The sequence below is a fragment of the Varroa destructor genome, unplaced genomic scaffold (genome assembly GCF_002443255.2).
Source record: "Varroa destructor unplaced genomic scaffold, Vdes_3.0 BEIS01000004.1, whole genome shotgun sequence".
Classification (NCBI taxonomy): Eukaryota; Metazoa; Arthropoda; class Arachnida; order Mesostigmata; family Varroidae; genus Varroa; species Varroa destructor.
In genome coordinates, this window is record NW_019211457.1 from 42,260,633 (window position 1) to 42,283,740 (window position 23,108).

Consider the following 23,108-nt stretch of genomic DNA (forward strand, 5'->3'; position numbering starts at 1 on the left):
TACATGCATTTTTTGCGTCCTTTCTGATAAAAGCATGTTATTAAAAAAAGCAGGTACTTCGTTTATTAAGATAGTCATAATGGTGGTAGATAATTTTAATAAAGTTGCATTTAGGTACGAAGAAATTATAAAAAAACAGGCAACAAATTATTATGGTTACGTCGGTGTTTGAGATCGGAACGTTATGGGTTCGTTGCACTTGTCCTTCAACAGTATGCTATCTAGTCTTGTCCTCTGTCAAATACCATTATTAATCGAAAACACGTTTTTAAAAAATACATTTGCGATTAGCAAAAACAGATATATTTAAAAAACTTTAGAGATGTATGATATGTACAAAAAGTGGGCCACAGAGACACAATATTGGTCCATACATATACCCATGAATATATTCATGATCTGGATCAACATTTTTTATCCACAGTCTGAGTATGTGTATATCTCTATTTCTTACTATATCAATACGCATAGTGAAGTCGTCACGGCGCGCAATTTAAATTTAGTCCATTCAAAACAACGAATAGAAGAATACGTTGACGCCGACTCTACGTGTCCCTGAGTGACGCCTAACCTGAACAACCCTACTGAGTGTCAAACAAATTCAAAATCGACAGAAAACAAATTCAATTATATTTTCAAAAATAATATCAGCAACTGACTACAAAGGGAAGTGGATATATACTTGTGCGATAAACGATAACTAGAGTATTTCTCAAAAATTAACTGAATAGCTAGATCAGTGCATGGTACGAAAAAAACTGGTGTCTAAAACTAAAAAATTGATATGGTTGGGTATGGCTCTTTCACATATTGAGCTCTGCTTCAAGGCACGGCATAAAGGATTGACATCCTGCCTCAGTAATTGTAAATCATGTCTAGTCTGCGTGGATTTACTGTGGGATTTTAATATTTGTCAACGAAACAAGGTAATATTAGTTGCTAGATCCTTGTCCCCGTCATAGGCGATTTAATAGAGCTACATGTACTTTATTCGTATCAAAACGCAACCCAGCGTTGTTTAATGCTTACGGGGGTGCAACTGTTATATTGACACAATACGTGCTCGTAGCATTTCTTTCTTTATACATAAACACATAAAAAGAATATTACGAGTTCCTGCTACCTATCGTTGCACGTCGTGATCACTGGTGCTAGCATAAGCACATGCAGTGATATACTTGTTGAGGCAGTCTTCTTCAAAACACTCATTTCATACTTGCCACATTAATTATGGCGAAAACAATAATATACTTCATAAATGTCAACTATTAAATTTCATATCTGCACGCATGTTATGATGTGAAACAGCTATCGTCATTGAATCAGACTTGTGAATCACACCAACTGGTAGTAAATTAATAGTAGGGAAATGGCAGTCGTTTAGAGGTAGAACGGCTATTTTTCAGCGAGAGAATTGAAAATAAATTATCGTAAAACGAAAAAGGCACAGTGGTAAGCCTGAGTTTGCTATTGTTGAGAGTAACAAGCGCATTAACTACTCATCTGGGCCCTATATTACGATCCCTCGACGAGTTTATCTGTTAACCAGATTTACCCCCCGTACCCATCCGATTCCATGCTGTCTTTGACGCCTTTACAGCTATTCTATACCCTTATGTTAAACTATATTGTACCTTCTCAACATTTTATATACTGGAACGACGACATATGTTGTAGCGGGAATGGCTGACATGTCCATTATATGATCCTTTTTTCTCATCATGTAGTCTGTCGTGATATGATTTTATATTATTACAAAAAGTCGGAAAATGTCGTGCTACTCAATTCAGCGATGTATTTCCTGTACACAAAATTTAATTAATCATTCCCATCCATAATGACACCGATATATACATAATTAATAGCATAATAGTAATGATATGCTTCTAGCCGTTCGTCTACAGCGTTGCCAGAACAGCGTTGACGTTGGTGTCAACTACATGCGCGGTCACCTGTTCCACCAACTGATCGCGGACCTGCTCGACACAACGTGTATACTCTGTCCATTCGCGCTCCTCTTCACGAACCTCTCTGAAAAAAATAGCACGACAGTTTGAGTACGACGGTGCAATTCCACAAGCATTCTACGAACGATAATTGATACATCGAGGTTATTCATTCAGAAAAAGAGTGGCGCGAGTGGTCAATTTAGCATCAAAACCTAATAGGCAGTACAGAACTTACTGCCGTAACTAAGCCACCGGATAAACTTGAGAAGCGTAGTATTTATTTAAAGGAACTTTTGATACTCACTTGCCCATAATGAAATCGATATAGTCCATTCGACGACTATTGATATACGACCAAATGCCCTTGGGTCGGGTGCTTTTACTCTTCTCGGCGGCTAAAACAGCTCCAACGAGAGCATCGATGAAGGCCTGTTGCTTTTCCTTTGGTGGTAATGGGCGCAAAAACAGGTTTTGGCTATTCCGTCCCACCCTGAAATGAATCATATAATAATAAATGCACTGCAATTCCAGGAAATAATCGTTGCCATTAGTCGTAATAATATAATAGAATTTTTCTCCCCGTTCGACAACTTAGTACCATGCTAAGCATCAGCTTATTTTGCATGGTTTCCTTTTGAAGCTAAAAGTGCCATTGCGTGGGCCATTTTAAATGGAATGCCTATAAACGACGCAGTGCCCAATAACGGTTTATGTCTTCTCAAGTGTCGTAAGAGCACCGCGTTAAGCAGAAATGTCCCAAACCTACGAACCAAACAGTTGACCACCAGCTGAGGTAAAGGAACCGAACGCTGTAACTATACCGTATTCGACTCGAGGAAAAGGCTTAGCATGGAATATAACTGTTTCACGCATATTGGCCCACTCATACATTCATTACAGCGCCTCGACGACAGGATCAGTATCTGAACGCGCGGACACAGAAAAGATGCAGAAAAGCGTCAGTCTAAACGACTGATACCTGTGCACGCCAGCTGCTACAAAGTGAAAAGTTCTTTCGAAGTACTGCCTCTCGAACGGATAATAAGCGTAAACGGAATACCTAAGGCAGTCATTATCGATAGGGATCTGTAGGGAAAGTGCAGCGTAAGGTAGCAGCTAAATAATAATAGAAGAAGACCATTAGGCGATATAACTGTAACACACCAGTGCACTAAAGTTAATAATAATAATAACATATGTATATATATATATATACCTGAACATCTTTTCGGCTGTCTCCTTTGCCACATCGAACAGCATCTCTCCGTACTGGAGTTTAGCCATATCGGCAACACCATCACAGTGACTGTGTTCGTAACTGGCTTCTTCCAAGGTTTGTCCACTCGCCAACTGCGCGTAAAGATATTCGGCCGCATGTGATGCTTCTGTCTGTAACTCGCCTAATGTCATGGGGACTACGGGCTCAGGTTGTCTTGGTTCAGATGTGAGACTTGACGACGGAGCTATTGACACAGCTTTGGGCTGGTGACTAGTCGTGTCCGAGGCCGCAGAAGCCTATGATGGGAAGAAACAGGATATAGCAATCGCATGAGTCTATCATATAATAAACAGAGTAGTTACCGGGAAATTCCAGTAATTTCTTTCGACGCTATAGGTTATTCCTGGTTTTTTGAACAGGTTTTCAAAATCACTTCTTATGTGTAGTATCAAGGACCTATCTAACCGTCCTTATGGACTGACGCTAAGTTTCAAAGAACATTATTACTACAGAAACAATAGTTGAAGTTTGGATAAACAATAGCTGAATAGAAAATCTTCATGCGAAATATACAAGACGCGACTGTGACTACCTCTAACGACGTCTACGCATAGTCAGATAAGTATATATATTCCGAACCTATATTTCTTTGGGGACGGAATTATTATCTGGTACCAGTGCAAGTGCAATTTCATGTAGATTCGTGTGAGCGATGATGTACCTTAGGTGGGGTGTAGGGTGGCGGGGGTTTGTTGGGAATCTTTCGGATGCACACCTGCTGGCTGGCGTCGTCCACAAAAATCTGTTGCCCTATTCGCGCCAATGTTCCATTCAGAGATGAAATAGGCGAAAGTTCATCGGCCAACCCCTCAGATAGCCACACAAGATCTGCGGAACCGGTTGATTCGGTAGGCTAAAAATGAGACCAATACAAACAATACATCAACATGATGTGCAAGACGTCGGCAATCGACGTAAATTAGACGTGACTGAATTCGGATTAAATACATGATTATTTACAATATCATTGGCAAGATTAGTATTCGAAGTATTTTTACCTTCATTGCGTTGGTCTTGAAAATATCACCAATGGCTTCTCCAACCAATCGTTCCATCATTCTGGCAGAATGAGAGTCGACGCGAGTCGCTTTCACCACCTCTTTAAACGTGTCATCTTTAAGTGACTGTACGACCTTGTCCATCGCGGCATCCACTTTGCGCTCCTTAGTATTCGGACTGTCTGAACTACTTGGCGAGGACTGAATTTCTACGGAAAACGACCCCGTTTCGGATTTTGATGTGTCAGAAGCTGGGTCTTCAGGTACCGTCTCGATAGTTTTAGTTCTGACTTCTTCACTAGATTTCTTAGCAGCCTCTTCAGATCTGTTAGACGATTCTTTAGCATCTCCAAGGCTTAAATCTATCGTGGGTGCGCTAAATGATTTTTCCGAAATACTTTTGTGAGATAAAGTAGCCGACTGAACAGAGGCAATTGAGCTATCGCTCTTCTCAGATGCATCGGCGTCATTTGATTTTTCCTTCTCTAGACCTGCAGCCGTAGCCAACGGAGTCGTGCTCTCCGCCTTTGCAGAAATATCCTTACAGGAGTGCGATGACTTTTCATCTTTATCATTCTCTATGGCAGAACGAATCTTCTCTGAGGCAATGCTATCCCTCGATGCAACGGACACATCACTTTCCTCGCTTTCCTGACCTCGCTCAACCTTTTCTTTGACAGCCACGCGAGGACGACGGATCTTGGGCATCACATGGGTAGCTGATTCGAGCATTGCCACGGCAGCTCTGTTGTTGGCTAGAAGCCTCTCGAGTACCTCGATTCTTTTGAGCAGCATTTCCTTGCGACCAGGTCTTCTTGTTGCTTCTGGTGTTTCCAGAACCTTACGTAGTTTCTCTAGTTGTCGAATCTCTCTTTCCTGCTCATCGCGAAGTGCCCTTCGGCTACCCTCAATATCAGAAGCGTCTGTTTCGGACATACTGGCGATATCTTCTGACCCTGACGAATCAGCGCGGCTTCGAGGTTTGCGTACTGACATTGGTCGAGGACTGGGGCGAAACTGCCTCTCCTTTATCTCGACACTAGACTCGATACTCTCCGTGTCTTTATTGGTGGCGGAAAGCACATCTCTCACAAGCGAAATTTTCGATTCGCGTTCGCGTTCCAATGCCGCCTTCATCTCCGCCACTAGTTTGGCTTCTCGTTTCTGAAATCATATAGAGAGCAACGTCTTACTTTGAAAAATTTTGGCAAATCGTATGTCGTAATGAGCACCAGACGAAAGTCTACTTTGTCTAAGACAAAACGACAAACTCCTGGCGGCGAACGATAATGGGTCCTGTTTCGGAAGATTCTTAATAGGATTTATAATCTGAAGGTCTCGAAAACTTACCAAAATGTCTCAATAAACCCTTTTTGATACACTTGAGTTTTTGTGCTGTTTAGATTAAGTGCTGTGTAAAGGGAACATCAAGTGTTAATTGATTGGTCCAGATAAGTTCTAACGGATAACTTTTTTTGAGAACTGTTGTGCCTTTGTATAGCTTTTTCCGTTTTAATACTTTGCGTTGATTTTTGACCTGCTACCAGTTCAGCATTTTATACTGTTAGAATATATAGTGTATTAACACCTATTAATACTGCTTGGTATTGGGTTTTCTTAAGAAGACACATGTGGGTCAAAGTGATCGTCAGGAATGACGCTTTGAGCACAATAAAAAAAAATCGTTGAATGGTCTATTCTTCTTTAAATACAGTCTTACAAACAAAACACAATGTTTTGAGTTATAACCGCTACCCTGTAAAGTGTATTCAATAACAAAATTGTCACATATATGGTGATGGTAAGAAGCAATAATGTAATATATCTCTCAACTATTGTCAAAGAGCGAGCGTTTTAGACTGTTAAACGATTCCTCTGGAGGAAATATCAATGGAGAAAACATGTTTTCTTCGGAAAAAAAAATAACTTCTTCGGAAAACGGTAATCGAATGTATGGTTAAACAACTGAATTGTGAATTGCAGAAGCTCAACAATAAACACGCATATTTACCTTAATCGCCTCTGATCTCCTTTCTATTTTTTGTCGTTCCCGCTCTAAATATTTGACGAACTTTTCTTTTTGAGCGACTTCTGCATTGCGCTTAATTAGTAGTCGGATCAAGTCAGCGTTTTCGATAAGATCCGCGGTTCCCAAACTGATTGATCGACTGCTATTATTAGCTGAGCCATTCAGTGACGCCCCTAAATTATCAAACAAATTATATATATAATTTGTCTAATTGAATTCGTATAGGTATAAAACTATCGACTAGTGACACACTAAATAGCAATGTACACGATTTTTTAATTTTTATCTTTGATGCATCAGCCGTTAACCAAGCTACTAAATTATTGGAACAGCATGATACCTGACTAACACTGATTATTAGGTTAGCAACCTAAATCTATAAGAAGCTAAAATATAATTCATAACATGTAAGCTGACTAATATCCAATAAAGAATGCGTCGAATATGTATTGCAAACATAACATTTGTGGCAACCTATGTGAGAGTTGAACGTATAGATCGATGAATAAAAAAAACTACTACTGGAATACTGCGATGTGAACATTACGCAACGTTTCATTCACCTTTGCTACCGGCAGCGGAAACGGAGGTTTCAATGGCGCCCTTGGTGCCATTGATCTTTAAATGAGTTTCAGCATCGTCTTGCTTAAGGTCTCCTTGACGAACTTCACCACTCTCATCTGAGGAACTGTTGCTGCTTGATTGTTGGCCCGAACTACTGGTTGAATGGGAAGCTATCTTTTCCTTGCCAACTTTGTCCTGGGATATTTTCCGTTTCGCAAGCAGATTTAGTAGTTTCTGTACCTCGCTACGGCAGTCCTTACGTTCGGTTGATTTAGGCTGCTCAGGCATTTTTGATAGAAGAAATGACTCTAGTCTACAATGTACAAGCACAAAAGCAAAGAATACAGCCATATAAGATTTGTTCTAAACTGCATATGTTTACTGCCACTGCTTACGCTCACCGTTAGCGAGCTAGAAAGAATAAACTCTCTCTTTTCACTTGTATTGAAGCACTTTCGTCAAACAGATTTGCATGAGGCGCACATAGGCTTCATATTTACAATACATCAAACGCTTCATAAAGATCAAGTGAAAGGCACTGCGTCGCACGAAATCGTGTGCATCTCGTGGATATATTAAGTGCTCTCCACAGGAACGACATAGTGTCTGCGAATCATCTATAGCCTAGTCACAATTTTTTTCGAAGTTATCATAAAAGTGACCCAAACTGAATTGTGAACATATAAACTGTTGAGAGCATTTGTTAAATTTGGCCATCAATTCACAGGAAATGCGGTGTGAACCCATAAACCGTGTTGTACTATATATAGTTGAAGATTATTTTTAAAAAATTGCTACTTCACTTCTTCACGCAAATTATATAACAGGTATGTCGCGTGCAAGGGCCCGAACTTCTTAAAAATCTCTTAACAGCCATGTTAAAAATAAATTCGTGGAATATTTCTATTTCTAATTAAAATGTTCACTCTATCAAATGTAGCTAATAAGCATTACTGCGTTTCACGTACGAGGCAATTCCGAGTGTTGAGTCCGAAGAGGCTGAAAGTCCCGCTGCGAGTCCGACAGCGACACCTTTCAATAAGCGGAAACCCTCAGAGCGATGCTCTTCCCAAAGGCGCTCTCCGCGTTCCATATATTCGACGAGTGCTGATACAAGGGGATCCCCTCCAGCGCCATTTTCGTATAGCAGCGACGTCCGTGAAGTCAACGGTGCACTACCGATAGGAAAAGTAGATGTCGTAGGCGAAATTTCCTGTACATAGTTCATGCAGAGTACGCAAAGACAAATGATGAATTTTTAGGTTAATATATGGATGACTGGCCTTGCCAGATATAAAGATTCAGATTATTCGTTTCGTTCCTTTTTTTTGTCTTTTTTAATTCATATAATTTAATAATTTAGAAAGTGAAATGTGTCCAGTTCTCGTGGTCTAGTTGCAAACTGAGGAAATAACTTAGTCGATTAGTTTGAATTGGGTTCAAATTCTGTCAGAGGCTGTTTTTTTACGTACACGCTTTATTTATTTATGCTTTAGCCATTGCATTCAACGATATCAAGACGCACTTTAAGTGACTGTGACTAATACTTTAAGCCATAAAGCTTCAATTCCTAAAGCAATTAACTTTCAGAAACTCTATTTGAGCCTGTAATTCTTATGTCGTTAATATAATCCAGTAGTAATTTCGTGCCGTTAAGGAAAACAATGTCCGGTCTACGAACGTTCCGTTAGTACCACGGAATCTTTATATATACGTGTTAAATGCGCTGGACATGAATGCTCTCCATGTAATGCTCTCAAACTACTAATTACAATTACAGTCCTCTCAAGCTATGTTCGATCCCATTTTGAAATATGATAAACTGGTCTATCGATAACTAACTCACATCATCTGAAAGGATTTTCGCAAGACATAGACTTCTTTACATTCATTTACCAGCTTAACGTGTTGTTTTTGGTAGAATATTCATCAAAAGAGATGGTATGCAGCCGAATGCAACAAAATGTCCGATACCACCGATTGAATTGAATACAAAAATCCGCATGCAAACTTCATAGAAAGATATAGTTTATTATAGATTTTATAAACGCAAGCATTCGCTCGAGAACGCCAGCTAGTACAACCTTGGCTGTTTGTCCTTTGTCCGCAACGATTTGATGCTTCATGTCTTTAGTTTCTTGTTCAATATCGCTGTTTTCATTTTCCCGTTCACGTTGCTGGTCGTGGATTACCTTTTCAGTGGAAATCGTGCTAGTCAAACTGTCTGTCCTCTTACTTAACGTACTCAACGATGGTGACTCCCTTCCATCCACGGTACCCTTTTCAGGTGAAAAACTTTTCGACTTGGTCCGCACTGGAATATCCTGGGTTTCCAGTTTCGAATTAAGCGTCTTCACAGTCGAAACGCTTACTGAGGACTTCGCCGACTGAAAGACGAAGTTAAAATCAATTAACTAAGTAAACAAATATTGTATTAATAATACCTGTGGCTTTTATCAGTATTTTACAGTATCATTTGTCGTTTACCAAATGTCAACTGCAGAAAAATACTCCGAACCGATCAACGATGTGCGCGTCCGGCCAGTCACCTTTTCAGTGTCCGAACTTCTCGAGCGTGTATCCTGCGAGACACTCTCAGAGTCCTGATCTCCTTTCTCGTGTGCAGATGTTTTACGGAGTTTTTGTAGAGGCAATGTGCTTAGCCTCTTATAGTCAGCACTTGAACCGTCATCACGACCTTTAAGCTCTGCCACCGATATTGTCATCTGACTAGAGGCCGATCGAGAACTTTCTTCATTTGTGTAGGTAACTGACTTTGCCTCACTTGCGGTTTGGGCAGATCCCGAAGTCATGCTACCTTCCTCCTGAGCACCACTCTCGATCAGCAACGCATCTTCGCTTGGCAGAGCTGCAGACGCTAACGTGCGACTCCTTGCTGGTGTTTTGGTAAACTGAGCTGTGGGCAAGGGACTTCTCAAAAGTTCTGTAGCCTTGCTGGGACTTTCACCTAGAATGTGTAGTCTAGTTAATAGTTTTCTCGATTTCTACTGATTATAGGGGCAATGTAATAGCACTATTAAAATAGGATTAAATCGCAGAAGGGAAAAAGATACGCAATCTTATTTCTTATTTTATATCAGTTATTTTAAAACGTTTCGAACCGTTTCGTTAGAAGGAAAACAAACTGTATTATAACCGCTGCCCCAATTTGGAGATTAGAGTGTATATCGTAACGAATCGTCAGACATATACAATCCATTGCCCAGCATGTCTTCATTAAAACGATTTTCTGTCGTAGGGAGGTCGGGAACCTACATGCTTGTCTTTACACATTAACCGGTTTATACCTAACTATAATTTTAGTAGAAATGTGGACCTAATATCATATTCGAAAGGTTCAACGCATATTTTATAATTAACTATTCACCGGAGAGACGTCTGACCTTTTGAAGTTGACATGTCCTTTTTGAGCAAACTCATCTCGCGGGACTGTTGCTCAATTTGATCGAATGCCTCTTGAAGGCTGCGGCGCAACTCATCGACAAGCGTGTCGTTAACCGTTGGAACAGCAGAACATGGCTCAACAGGCTCATCGCCTCGAGGAGGGCTTTTGTATTGATCCTAATATTAAACAATAGCAAACGTGTGTATTTTCAAGTAGCTCTTTGTGGATCGATATATTTGTTTATCAGTTACACGTTAATAAATCAGATTTCAGTCTTCAAAAACAACGCTGAATTCGATTAGTTGGAATACTATGAATGTGCTCAAGGTCTTTGTACTTAAAGGATGATTTCTTTGAACAAGCTTATGCATCATCAATTATAGCAGTTTTCTTAAGTCAATTAAAGAAATTAATGACTTTATATCATGTGAAGTGCTGACCTTACTTTCAACAAAATTTGTTTAGCAAATTTAAACAAAGTAGTATAGATACTAAAAATCAGCACTTTCAAACGGCCGCTCGGGTAGGCTGAACTCGAACCGTGAGTCAGTTCCGGTTATCATATTTGTGTTGGCAAATACCTTTTTCAAGAATTGATTGGCTAAATTGGTCTCCTTGGCGAACGCGTAGCACTGAGCACGTGAAACTTCGCTCATTTTTAGTAAGGTGTCATTACAATCCTCCAGGAAATCTAATTCGTTGCTGACGAGACAACTGAGCGTCACTGGAGCGAAGCGTTTATCCTCTTGTACATTTTTAGGAACTACATTTCTTGTGATACGCTTTGGTTCGTTTACTTCTTTTGAATCTTCTAATGCAGCCTTTTCAAAACTATCCATAAGATTTCTGGATACATTTAAGCGGCTCTTAAATTTTGAACTTCTGCGGGTCACATCCAGCTCTTTCAGAACTCTTTTCGCTTCTTCTAGGATATCGTCTCCTTCGATTACACTAAGTGCACTCCAACTCCTTGATGTTGCACTAATGCTACCATGACTGTGTCTTAAACCTGACTCCCTAAGGATTTCAACGGAAGAATCCTGGTTAATATTGGACTTGTTTTTGCTTCTTCTTTTAGTATCCTCAAGGTTAGCATCTTGCACGTGTACCCCCTTTGACGTCACACAAGAGTTATCTTCAATTTTTTGAATATCTTTAAGAACTTGTTGTGCTTTTCCGATGTTCATTTCGGATACTTCCAGCTGACGGAGCACCTGTCTTGCTTGAACGATAGCACTATCATCTATCTCGCTAATGGCAGTATCCGAAGTGTGAGGACTAGAACTTTTTTCCTCTTGCTCTTCACTAGATATGTGCGATAAGTCGAGATTATTAAACGAAACTTGCTCTTGGATTGTGCTCCAAGGATGTTTTGGAGTTGATGAATGCAAACCAGCGACGAGGTATTTATCGCGCCATTCATGGATGAAATTTGGATCTCTTGCTACAGATTCGGTCTGCACAGCGGTCTCAACTGAAACCCTGGGTTTTGTAGGAACGTTTAACTCCATAACGATGTCCTCGCAAGGAACCTGTAAAGGAGAATGTTCAGTAGGTGAAAATAAGTATTCCTTAGAGTGTCTCAGTGTAGGTTGAGGCCGAGGGGTATGCTGAAGACCATTTTGAAGCATTATGGGCCTGGGACGGGATGGAGTTGTTTCAGCGGATGTCTTCAATGAAGGGGCTGCAAAATACATACAGAAACGAACAAACATACAGATACACACCACAAACAAAGAACATAAACACGCAACATCGTCTAATAATTCTTGAAGATAATAACACAAGAAAACAACTAATTGTAATTTTCGCCGACGTAAATTCATTATTCATTCTAATTATGGGTGTTATTCCAACTAATATTTGCATACACTCAATCAAACAGATGTGAGTTGAATACAGTTAGCCGCAAATTTGACCGTTATAGAAATTCAGATCCCAAAAGAATCATGCATATCCGCTCGAATTAAACTAGCTAAATTAGCAAAATGAATAACTCCAAAGACAACACTACACAAGACGAGAACAGCAAAATTAAAACACTGCAACATCAAAATTTAAATCAATACTCGTTTATTCTACATAATTTGATTAATTAGCTATTTTCAGCCCAATATTTTTTCTTAACTACCTGAACCATCAGTGGAAATCTGTTCGACCACAAGTCTGCTTTCGCGTAAACCCAACTTCACAAGAAGTATTTCGAACTGTCTCATAGCTTTCTCGAGTCTCTCTTTCACTGGCATATCCATTGCTACATATTTTTCGAGGGCTTCATGTAGATAAAGTTCTTCGAATCCACACTTAGATAAAAGATCCGTCACACCTCGGTCAAAATTATTTAGAAGTCTCGTGAAGCGATCCAGCTCAGGGGAATTAGCTGTAAATGCACAAAATCGCATATCTTAGAATATTTAACTCTGTTGCCTACTTAATATAGAAAACAACGTTTATAGTAAAATAACATTTTACTCAGGATACACTCGTGATTTTGTGGAACGTTTGTACAGAAATTCTTTCTGATCCTCGACTACTTTCCGATGAAAGCATTTTTGAAAGGCATTGCGTACGAGAATGATTGCAATACGTTGTAATCAATTTGTTATGACAGTTGGAGGCTTTCTTAAAGAATGACCAACGAAAAATATTCAAACAAAAAGAAAGTTCGAGATTTAGTGCTGCTTCTTTACTTTTCATATTTTGAAAAACGTGCTTAGCGAGATTCGCCCCTGTAGCTTTCATTACAAAATATAACGTAGAGCCTGTATTTAAATGAGACCTTTTTCTGCTGATTTTTGAATGGAATAAAATAGATGCATAACTCTCGGGCCTCATACGCACCAAGCGAAGTCGCATCCAGATTGTTAATTTACAATATTGACGCACTATGCCGTTTTCGGTTATGATACAGGTATAAGAAATCCAGCGAAGTTTTTACACGCCAGTATAGGAGACTTGTAACACTCTATACACTGAGAAGGCTGACAGTTAATAAAAAGAAAAATATTACAAGTAATTTGTGACGAGTATTGAATCTCATATTAGTATTAGAAGTATTACATATTGCTTTTGAGCTTCTTGTTTTTCCTTTTGGACTTTTTGGTAACTTGGGATTTTTGAGACTATTAACCTAAAATGTAAGTCCGCTGGATTCTTCATCTCTGGCATGTTTCAACATATTCAAGTATCAATATCGTGTCACTCACTCTTGGTATGAAAGCACTTTCGCAAACCTAGTATATACATTCTTAGAAATGAGCGGATTGAGCTATTAATTTAAGCGGTGACCAAATCAAGCGGGAGTTGATTGAAGACGCATGTCTGCGACGAATATCTTTGTCGGCACATGCGGATGACCATAATTCCCACTCCAAATATCCTATTGATTTATGTGATCATGCTGTAATCAATTGTAATTTTCCCCATGGTGATCGCGTTGTTGTAGTAATATTAGAAATACAAAACTGGCAATAATGATAAAGCTAATTCTTCCTTGATGGACAATAATTTAAAAATCACAACAAACAGTGTAAACGTATTAGACAAAGTACTCTGTCAATGAATTTTAGTTGCAGGTTCTAATTCTGTTTTACTGCTCTGCATAACGTCGACTTCTACTTACCATGTACGTGTTTTGCTGTGAACGCAACGTTGGACAAGTTCCTGGCGACCTCTGCAACTTCGCTTGCCAATTTAACGGGTTGAGAAAGAGGTTTAAACTCGGCGAGCGTTCTACCGCTCCTGTCACTATCAATGGGAAGTTTTTTCTCTTTTCCAATTTTACTGCATGGAGAAGACAAAAGCGGCGCATTCCGCCTTTCCATTAGTCTTCGCCTTTCTAATCTTTTGCGTTTCATAAACGCAAGAACCTCGCTTCTGTTGTATTTTCGCACCCGCGGAGGCTTCGGCGTTGTTGCCGTCATTCGAGTCAAGCTAGCACCTTCTGTCAAAGGGACATACATCGCAATTCCCTTACTTACAGTTTTTTTCGGCGGCGACGAATGAACTCGAGTGGAAACAAGAGGTTTTTTAGCCTGCTGCGTTGCTGGCCGTTGTTGCTGTTGTTGACACGGCATTTGATATTCCTCAAATAAAGGATCATTTAAATTTTCTACTCTATCTATATAGCTTGTAGAAAAACTATGAACGTTACAAGGCCCTACGGACTGTCGTCCACTGTTTGACGCACTGATTGGCGGAATGCTATAAACTGGTGGGGTATGAGGTGTGGGTAGACCGCTTCCCGATGCTTCCGATCTGGCCTTCTCCATTGGAGACAGATTGGGTGATTCATACTCTTGCTGCTGCTGGAGTCCCTTCTGTATAACTGGGCTATCATTGACTGGCTTGAAACCCTTTCGGTTGTTGTTAGCGAGATGTGATGTAGCATAATTTTTCCATACAAATGCCTCTTTTATGCTCTTGGATTGCAACTCTCGCGGGGCTCCTTTCCGTGCGCGAATCTGAGGTACCTTGGTGATCACGTGGTAGGTATTTACCAGTGGCTTCACCTGAAGCAGATCACTGCTTCGAGATCTTTTAGGTGATGGCGGCTTCTGTTTAGATGATTTCCGAGGCAAATCGCATTTCTTCGGTGAGGGGTCCGATTTCGAGCGACACAATCGTGGAGGCGTTGTTAATCCAGTGCTACGCTCACATGCCGTCGGAGTCCTTGGTGTTTGAGGACTTTCCAGAGGGGCTCCATTTATGTTGGGACTGCGTTGTGTTGTTGAGGTTCGTGATGACGGCGGCGTTTGTTGACTACAAGTCAAGGGTGTCCTGGGAGTTTTAGACGGGGTACTTGCGCTCGGTGACCTACTCGATGCTCGTGGACTCCGTGAGGTGCTCGTGCAGGCCGCCATACGAAATCTCGTGCCAGATTCAGTTCGAGATTGCTGTGGTGAAATGCTTGGTACTGAACAAATTTCATGCGAGCGGGGTCGTTGTGGACTACCCACAAACGTCTGGGTACCGCACACCTGGCTCTCAATCATCACATGAGACTCATTAGAGCCCAGATTAGAAATCTCGGTAAGAGACTTTTCACATCGCAACTCCGTTTGCACAAAGCATGGCTGAGAACTACACGAGACCATAGTCTTAGCCGATACCTTTTTCTGTTGTACAACCTGCCTAGGTTGATATGGATCAACGTTAACCTGATCATCTTGCAGTCCTGCAGTGGTCTGCGTACGGAGTGCTTTTCGCCTTTTTTGACGTTCTATAAGCTCTAGGAGGCTCTTCGCGCCACGGACTGAAATTAATCAATACGAATTTGGAAACACTGTTGACATAGCTGCACATTAACATTTTTTCATTACTGGAAGCTGCAACAAGGATTATTGTGCTTGTGCCTTTTGGCCAGATTTAGCAAAATATAGAAGCAGTTTCTTTGTATGAGAAAAGAAATGGATACGTTTTCATATTAAAAGCAAGCTGATTTCCAGGCAGTTTGGAATTTGAATTGAATTGTAATTAAGATTAATAAAAAAGTGTTTCCGAGAAATCAAAAATGCATGCTAGAAAGTTAACTAATTAAAATTAATTAATTTTTCTCAAAAATTAAAAGAACTTGTTTTATATAATTACATGATCTAAGGGCTAAGCTATTTTTTGTTGCCGCCGAATGAGAACCCGGTTTATTTAAAGCGATTTATGTCAGTTAAACCTGTTACATTGCTAGCTGGAAAAAGCGCATCGTAAGATTAGACGCCCTTTTAATGTATTTGCGTATAATAATAAATGTAATCTAAAATATGTATTAATTATTATTTTAATGACCATGCAATTTTGATGCTCAAATCGTTCACGTCTATAATTGTTAAATATTTCTTTCTTATTATAGCTTACATGATTTTAAATTTGAATGAAAAGAGAACAACATATCTCGAATAGTTTGTTCCGAGGAACCTTAATATATTCTCAAATGACACCTCTAATAAGAATACCAAGTAGTTCTTTTTCCTTCCAAAACAGTCGGATATAACGCATTTTTCTCAAGCAAATAGTTCAAATACTCAAAACCCTTTTCTTATAGTGTTCTTATAATAATGAGCCTATAAATTAACGAATTTGAGAAGTGTTCCCTTCACTTAATTAGAATACTACGAAAAAATATATACTTATTCTTGGTCATTTTTTTATTATCCTTTTTGATGCACAACTCACTTTTCTGCTGATGTCTTTCTTGTCCTGGGGGTATATTTTCCTCCAGGGTGTTTCCCAAGTGTGTCATTCTTGCGACATATCCTGTAATAATGGAATACACAGTACGTTTCCCACAAAAGATAACATTCACATGTTAACCGATAAACGAATAAAAAATGGCCTCCTACAGTACCTGGTGTACGTAGTGTGTGCACATACCAAAAACATCGAATCGAAAGATCATTGAGATGAAGTTATCGAACCTGTATTTTATTTTTACAGTTCTGCGATACCCCATATCTGCTCGGGCCCATCAGGACGCGTTTGCTCAAGCCGTCTATAATTGTTAGTCGACCCTTCAAGTACACGTGGTTAGATCGTGTACAGTGCGGGGTTGCTGTTTGAATATAACCATTCCCTACCACACACGTACACATACAGAGTTGATGAACCAACCGTTGTCAAGAGAACCCCCCTTGTACAATGGGATTGGCGGGTCTCTTTTGAAACCCAAATGCTCACGAATCTGACGAACCTAACTGTTGCTGGGACGTTGAATAAACACCGCTTCACGTTGCCCTTCCACACTCCCTGCACAGATTTCAAGTTACATGGTACAACAGTGTATCGTCAAAGGTACAACATAAAACGATTCGTTTATACGCAATTACCATATAGCAAACAGAATTTTCATTTAGAGATGCTCCCTCCAAGAGTCTGGCGCGTTTTCAAATCGCAAAAGAAAACAAACTCCCCTTGCTACTGGTCTGCCCACCGGCAGCATCGAGTAATGTCATGTCTAGTTGTCTGCTATTGGGTTGATGTTTACTCACACCCTGGCAAATTTCTTTGTTTCACGAGGCATGTTGTGTGGAGCGGCACTTGTGGTTGCATTGCCTTATTTGTCTAGCTGCTAACAACTGCTGCGTGACAGTAGCGCGTCGATTCGTTAAACTTTTGTCTTCAATCATCTTTGGCTGGCGGTCATTTGGGTAAATCGTCGAAGCGTTATCGTGTTTGCTGCAATATCTGACAAGCGAGTGACAAGACTCCTTTAGACAGTCGTCATGGCACAACTCGGTACCCTTAACCCCGTCCAAATTCTCAACCAACAGGCAGAAGAAGAAAAGGCAGAGAATGCGCGTCTGTCATCGTTCGTTGGCGCAATAGCCATTGGAGATCTACTAAAGTCCACGCTTGGGCCCAAAGGAATGGACAAAATTCTATTGTGCGAAACATCGCGTGATTCGAAAGTGGAGGTGACAAACGATGGGGCCACGATACTCAAGGCGATTGGTATTGATAATCCTGCCGCCAAGGTTCTCGTGGATATCTCGAAAACGCAGGACGATGAGGTTGGCGATGGCACAACCTCGGTTGCTGTCTTGGCCGCGCAGCTCCTACAGGAAGCTGAGAAGCTGGTTGGTATGCGATTACATCCGCAAACAATTATTGCCGGTTGGCGGAAAGCTGTAGTTGCGGCACGCGCTGCTCTTGAGGAATTCTCTCAAAATCGCTCGAACGATGAAGCGCAGTTTCGAATCGATGTTCTTAATATTGCGCGCACAACCCTTGGATCGAAGATTTTATCTCAGCATAAAGACTTTTTTGCACAGTTGGCCGTCGATGCCGTTATGCGTCTAAAGGGCAAATCTAATTTGGACGCAATTCACATTATCAAGAAACTCGGAGGAAGCATGCTTGATTCTCACCTCGAGCAGGGTTTCTTACTCGACAAAAAACCGGGCTTGAATCAGCCGAAACGTGTGGAAAAGGCTCAAATACTCATTGCCAACACACCCATGGATAGCGACAAAATTAAGGCAGGTTGCATTTAGCTATTGTGTTATCGAATTAGTTACTAGTTTCCAGTTGTTTCATAATTTGGATGGACAATCTTTGTTTGTTTTCATTGATGTAGGAAAGTTGCGGGGTAACTACTGACGACGAACATGTGATCGAAGTTTCTCGAACAATTAAAAGTTGCGTTTATTTTTGTTTCTTTTAGGTCAATTCTTTCATAAATTTTGTGCTGCATGGTATGAATGAATTGTATCAATAAAAAAGTTTTTTTTGTGAATTGCTCTAAAAATGAGAGAGTTTACACGGGACCTGTTGCATCACTGTTTCTGTACTGCTTCAGACGAGTGTTTTAGTCGTGTGGTGGTGCTTAATGAGTAGATTTTTTTGTAAGACTGTAATCAATTTGGCTGCTTTCGACTCAATCAGGGCTCAGGACGAATGTTGTTGGCCCACGATTTCATATCGTTTAGAAAATTCGACACACGCTAAAGTAATGATGGAAGATCTAGCAAATACAAGTTATGTGGTTGTAGTTCTCTTAACATCTGTGGCCCGTGAGACATTACATGTTGACTATACATGTTCTCGCGGTATGTGTAAATGCTTTTTCATTGGAAAATTAATTAAGATATTTAGGAAAAGGCGAGAACGAATTATTTAACTATTCTTTTATAAGATTTTGTAGGACTTAGATATGTATATGTCATTATTAATCATTAATCGATATTGGTTCTCGCTAAGTTTACAGAAAGCTTTGTTATTCCTCGTTTCACTTGCAGGTGTTCGGTTCCCGTATGAAGTGCGAGTCGATCGCTAAGGTTGCTGAACTCGAGGATGCTGAGAAGCTAAAAATGAAACGCAAAGTGGACGCGATTTTAGCTCACAAGTGCAACGTGTTCATTAACCGTCAACTAATCTACAATTATCCGGAGCAACTCTTCGCTGATGCTGGTGTTATGGCTATCGAGCACGCCGATTTTGATGGCATTGAACGACTCGCTTTGGTCACTGGCGGCGAAATCGTATCGACGTTCACCAGCCCAGAAAGTGTGCGGCTAGGTACGTGTGATGTTATTGAGGAGGTGATGATCGGCGAGGACAAACTATTGAAATTCAGTGGGGTGCCGCTCGGGGAAGCCTGCACTATCGTGCTTCGTGGAGCCACCCAACAAATCTTGGACGAGGCTGAACGCTCGCTGCACGACGCTTTGTGTGTACTCGCATTTGTCGTCAAGGAGAAAAAAATTTGTTATGGTGGAGGTAGTGCAGAGATGCTGATGGCCGCAGCCGTCGACAGCGTCGCGCAGACCACACCTGGCAAAGAGGCCCTTGCCATTGAGGCATTTGCTAGGGCGCTTCGCCAACTGCCAACAATCATTGCGGACAATGCTGGTCTTGATTCGGCACAGCTGGTATCGGAGTTACGTGCTGCACACGCCAATGGCCAGAGTACTTTCGGTATCAACATAGCTGATGCAAAGATTGACGACATGGAGAAACTCGGCGTAACTGAAGCATTCGTGGTGAAGCGACAAGTTTTACTATCGGCATCAGAAGCGGCCGAGATGATCTTGCGAGTAGACAGCATTATAAAGGACGCTCCCAGAAAGAGGGTGCCGGACAGAAGCCACTAAAAGGACTAGGTAATTAGTAGGCATTCTGTCGTACTGTTGATTTTGCTAATTCGGTGTGCGTACCGTCTTTGCCTCAAGTAATGACCTTATTACTAGCAACAAAAAGAAACATCGAATCATCAATGAACACCTAACTTAATATGACCAACTTTCTTCAACTTTCATTGTGCACATGATTATAAGGTGTACATGCTATCCTTTAAAAAATATGATTCGCCGCTTCGCTCTGAAAAAGGCGGAGCGAGAGGTTGCATTGTTGTTTAGGTGCCGTTAAATATCCCTGTACGACTGAAAAGCCTGCTGAACCAGACTAGGGCTGCTTGACTGAGGAAAGCAGACTGACTAATGTATTGTGCATGCAGAGCCTTCGAGAGCCGGCTAATTATTTATGCGTGCATGGTCCAAAACGCTTCTGCTTAATTTTTATATTATTAAAAATAACACAAGCAAACAATCAACGAGTCCTCTTTTTACTTTAGAAAATTTTTTCATTTAAATAATTCGGCTACGCTCTAAGCGTATAAAAACAATAATATAGCAAGAAAAAAAAATAAGAACTTTGCGCTAATTTTGTTAACACGAATTTGAAGAATACGGTATAAGTGTACTATTTTTCTGGGTCGCTTAGTATATACGATGCATTAAACTAGTAACGTTCATTGTTATTTGACTGATACCCTTAAATTGATACTTGAATCAATATAGACACCCACAAAAATACGTCAACTAATAATTAAACAATCTTCTATCGAGTACCTTGCAAGCATGTAAATTATATCAGGTGCAGGGTAGAGGCATAGACAGGACCCTGAACGGTGTTCTCATGTAGACATTCAAGAGCGTTCGGATGTATGTAGTTCTTCTTGATAAAAATTCAATGTTACCTTGCCTAGTAATGCTTACGATTACTTTTTTTTATATTTCACTATGTTATTGATAATTTAATCTGTTCGGGCGTACCGCGTCTAGTTGGCTTTATGAAGTTTGTGTGATTACTACATATAAAGACAAAAAACCCTTTTAAGTAGCGTAGATAAAGTGATGTTACGATAATAACGTGTATTTTTATTGCAACAGCTGCCAATGATCTAACTGAAGGTTAGTGTATGATTTTATATATTTTCTATATATATTTATTTAAGTGCGCATCCTCTCTCAAAAGTTGTTACTGAAGATAATTTGATGCTTTGACGGAACTATTTGCAACCCATATATTTCAACAAGAGAAAGAGCGTAAAGCTGTCCGTTCTCGCTTTTTTTCATTATGAAGATAGGTCTCGGTTGGGTTTATCCTTTGAACAGATTTTGGTTTTTAAAGCGGTGTACCGAAAGTAAGCTGTATATATAGACAGCCGTCCGTGTGCACCGATGCGGAAACCACTTGTACTGTTGCTGCATTTACTCTACTTCTTTCCAAACCGCTCTTCAACTATGTACGGTCTAGACGCGAAATGCAAGTCAGAAGGACTCGTATTATATTTGGACTCCCTGAGAAAGTTCACTAAGTTTAGCAGAAAGGCATCTGATCCGACGAACTTGCGTTTGTCTGCTTCTTCAGAGGAACAAGTATTCAATAAGGGGCGCTACGTGTTCAGACTCTAGCTATAGATATAAAAATTAATATAGAGGAAAACCAAATCGCTTTTCTATTTGGTTTTAAGGTATCATAAAGGTCATTGTTTCAGATAGCGTATTTCAGATAGGTAAAAACGCACGTTATAATCCAACATAAACTAACATTTATAAAATCTTTAAATTTATTTTTATATCCTGTAGTATATGAAGAGTACATGAAAGTCGACAAAACTGATCACATCGTCCTGACTTCTGCTCATCACTCTAATCCGAACTGCTGCGAAAACGTTGCTCCGTTAGGACGCAGAAACTTAGGGTTTTTGAAAAATTAGGTGATCGCAATCAAAGGTGTGGCGAAAGCAAATCGAAGTCGGTAAATATATCACGTTGCATTAATTTGTCCGGGGTACGTAATGCGGCCTTAGCTTATCGCCCTAAATGCCCTTAAATCGTGCCGTCGCAATACTCATCTGTTGTCATCTGACCTATAGTTTGTGGCGTTGCAAAAAGCGATAAGGAATTCTATTTGGTTTATCTAACTATAGGGCATCAAAATCTTATTTTGATATTGGGGCCATACAGTTTATAAACAGGCCTATTAGCTATACCACGCGGCCACTATAGAACGTTTGCGATATTTCTTAGGTTCTATTAAATGTGGGCTTACCTCCCGCAGATTATAATACTAAAGATTGTTTTCTGCAACGTAACATATTTAAGGAACTCACTATAACGATATTTCAAAAGCATGAAAGATCATACTTGATCCTTGCATTGTGAAGCGCATAAAACAGTTTACCAGCTATAGATAATTGGTTTTTGTATTGTTGCTTTCACAGAGCATAACTGTAAAGAAAAAGCCACTTTCGTTAGGTGTCCCTGCGGTAATACATTTGACCTAATTATCACATGATGTCAGACTTTAACAGTTTAAATTAAGTGAAGAATTGAAAGAAAAAGTGAATTAAGTGAAGATGATCTAATTAAAGAAGACGTAACGATTTCATTGTCACTCTATACCATCTCTTAATATTTGGCCTAATTTAGATTAAAAATCAAACTAGTCGACGAACGTCACTGCTGAAACTAGTGGAGTTGCTACTGAAAGCTCAGCTAAAATATGTAATATGAAACTTGCAGTGAGTGTTGAGCTTCACTTTAAATACGAAGCTTTTATTAGCTGAAAAATTCGTGTTGAGGTACCCAGAGTTAACATCTATTAGGCAGATTCTCTCACAACGATATTCTCGCTAGTGATCAGTTCAACTTTTTTTAAACCCTTCCTCACTGCATCTGTACTTCTGAGGCTGGTGCCGTTAATATTTTTACATCTTGAATTTTAATTGACAAATAAGAAATGCCTACTGCTTTATATGTAGCATCTTCAAATATACCCCAAGGCAGAATAAAACAATTAATTGAAGAACCCCGTTTACCTTATAGACGTACCGTAACAAGCGATATTCAATTTGACGTTGCTAAGCAATGTCGGTGTTCGATCAGGTCGTTCATTAAAACAACCGGATCCTCTCTTCAATGAAAAACTGACGCATCAAGACGCTGACAACGGATCGTGATTACACTTGCAGAAGACAGCAGTTTAACGGTGAATCGCTAGAATACGTTACGTTGCGCATTACATTGAAGCCCTCAACAGTGTTCCCTGGCAAATTCAATTCCCGGCCTGTTTGTCTATTTTATTGATGAACTTTTCTATTTGTCCG

The 23,108-nt window shown here is 40.1% G+C and overlaps 2 protein-coding genes and 1 long non-coding RNA gene across 8 annotated transcripts; 2 read left to right on the top strand and 1 right to left on the bottom strand.

Annotated features, from left to right (window-relative positions):
• Window positions 1-276: 276 nt before the first annotated feature.
• On the bottom strand, window positions 277-17,151 carry LOC111249685 (uncharacterized). Of its 5 annotated transcripts, none has more exons than XM_022803893.2 (16): window positions 17,044-17,151; window positions 16,394-16,474; window positions 13,848-15,479; window positions 12,357-12,605; window positions 10,807-11,909; window positions 10,224-10,401; window positions 9,369-9,787; window positions 8,904-9,206; window positions 7,788-8,032; window positions 6,819-7,132; window positions 6,238-6,428; window positions 4,227-5,390; window positions 3,890-4,081; window positions 3,166-3,464; window positions 2,254-2,439; window positions 277-2,031 (listed from the first exon to the last, which is right to left on the bottom strand). In XM_022803893.2, exons 2-16 carry the CDS (start codon window positions 16,458-16,460, stop codon window positions 1,899-1,901), a joined length of 6,675 nt encoding a protein of 2,224 aa, XP_022659628.1. In that variant the 5' UTR covers window positions 16,461-16,474; window positions 17,044-17,151; the 3' UTR covers window positions 277-1,898. The 5 variants fall into 5 exon arrangements, with proteins under 5 accessions (XP_022659628.1, XP_022659627.1, XP_086843471.1 ...); XM_022803892.2 differs by having other exon boundaries at window positions 16,908-17,118; XM_086987345.1 differs by lacking the exon at window positions 17,044-17,151 and adding an exon at window positions 16,806-16,834.
• Window positions 7,126-8,140, top strand: LOC147756225 (uncharacterized). Of its 2 annotated transcripts, none has more exons than XR_015326617.1 (2): window positions 7,126-7,646; window positions 7,760-8,140. It is a non-coding gene; the product is annotated as an uncharacterized LOC147756225 (long non-coding RNA). The 2 variants fall into 2 exon arrangements; XR_015326616.1 differs by having other exon boundaries at window positions 7,791-8,140.
• Window positions 17,152-17,183: 32 nt separating the features above from the next.
• Window positions 17,184-20,263, top strand: CCT2 (chaperonin containing TCP1 subunit 2). The gene is made up of 2 exons (XM_022803897.2): window positions 17,184-18,195; window positions 18,955-20,263. The coding sequence occupies exons 1-2, from the start codon at window positions 17,440-17,442 to the stop codon at window positions 19,807-19,809; spliced, it is 1,611 nt and encodes a 536-aa protein (XP_022659632.1). The 5' UTR covers window positions 17,184-17,439; the 3' UTR covers window positions 19,810-20,263.
• The last annotated feature ends 2,845 nt before the right edge of the window (window positions 20,264-23,108 follow it).

Excerpts from the sequence above, each read along its gene's own strand:
- LOC111249685 (XM_086987344.1), bottom strand. The coding sequence starts at position 16,670 with ATGGGGTATCGCAGAACTGTAAAAATAAAATACAGGTTCGATAACTTC. Across the intron at positions 12,606-13,847 it reads CACAGCAAAACACGTACATG|CTAATTCCCCTGAGCTGGAT; the intron begins GTAAGTAGAAGT and ends GTGCATTTACAG. Across the intron at positions 9,788-10,223 it reads GGACATGTCAACTTCAAAAG|GTGAAAGTCCCAGCAAGGCT; the intron begins GTCAGACGTCTC and ends TACACATTCTAG.
- CCT2 (XM_022803897.2), top strand. The coding sequence starts at position 17,440 with ATGGCACAACTCGGTACCCTTAACCCCGTCCAAATTCTCAACCAACAG. Across the intron at positions 18,196-18,954 it reads TGGATAGCGACAAAATTAAG|GTGTTCGGTTCCCGTATGAA; the intron begins GCAGGTTGCATT and ends TTTCACTTGCAG.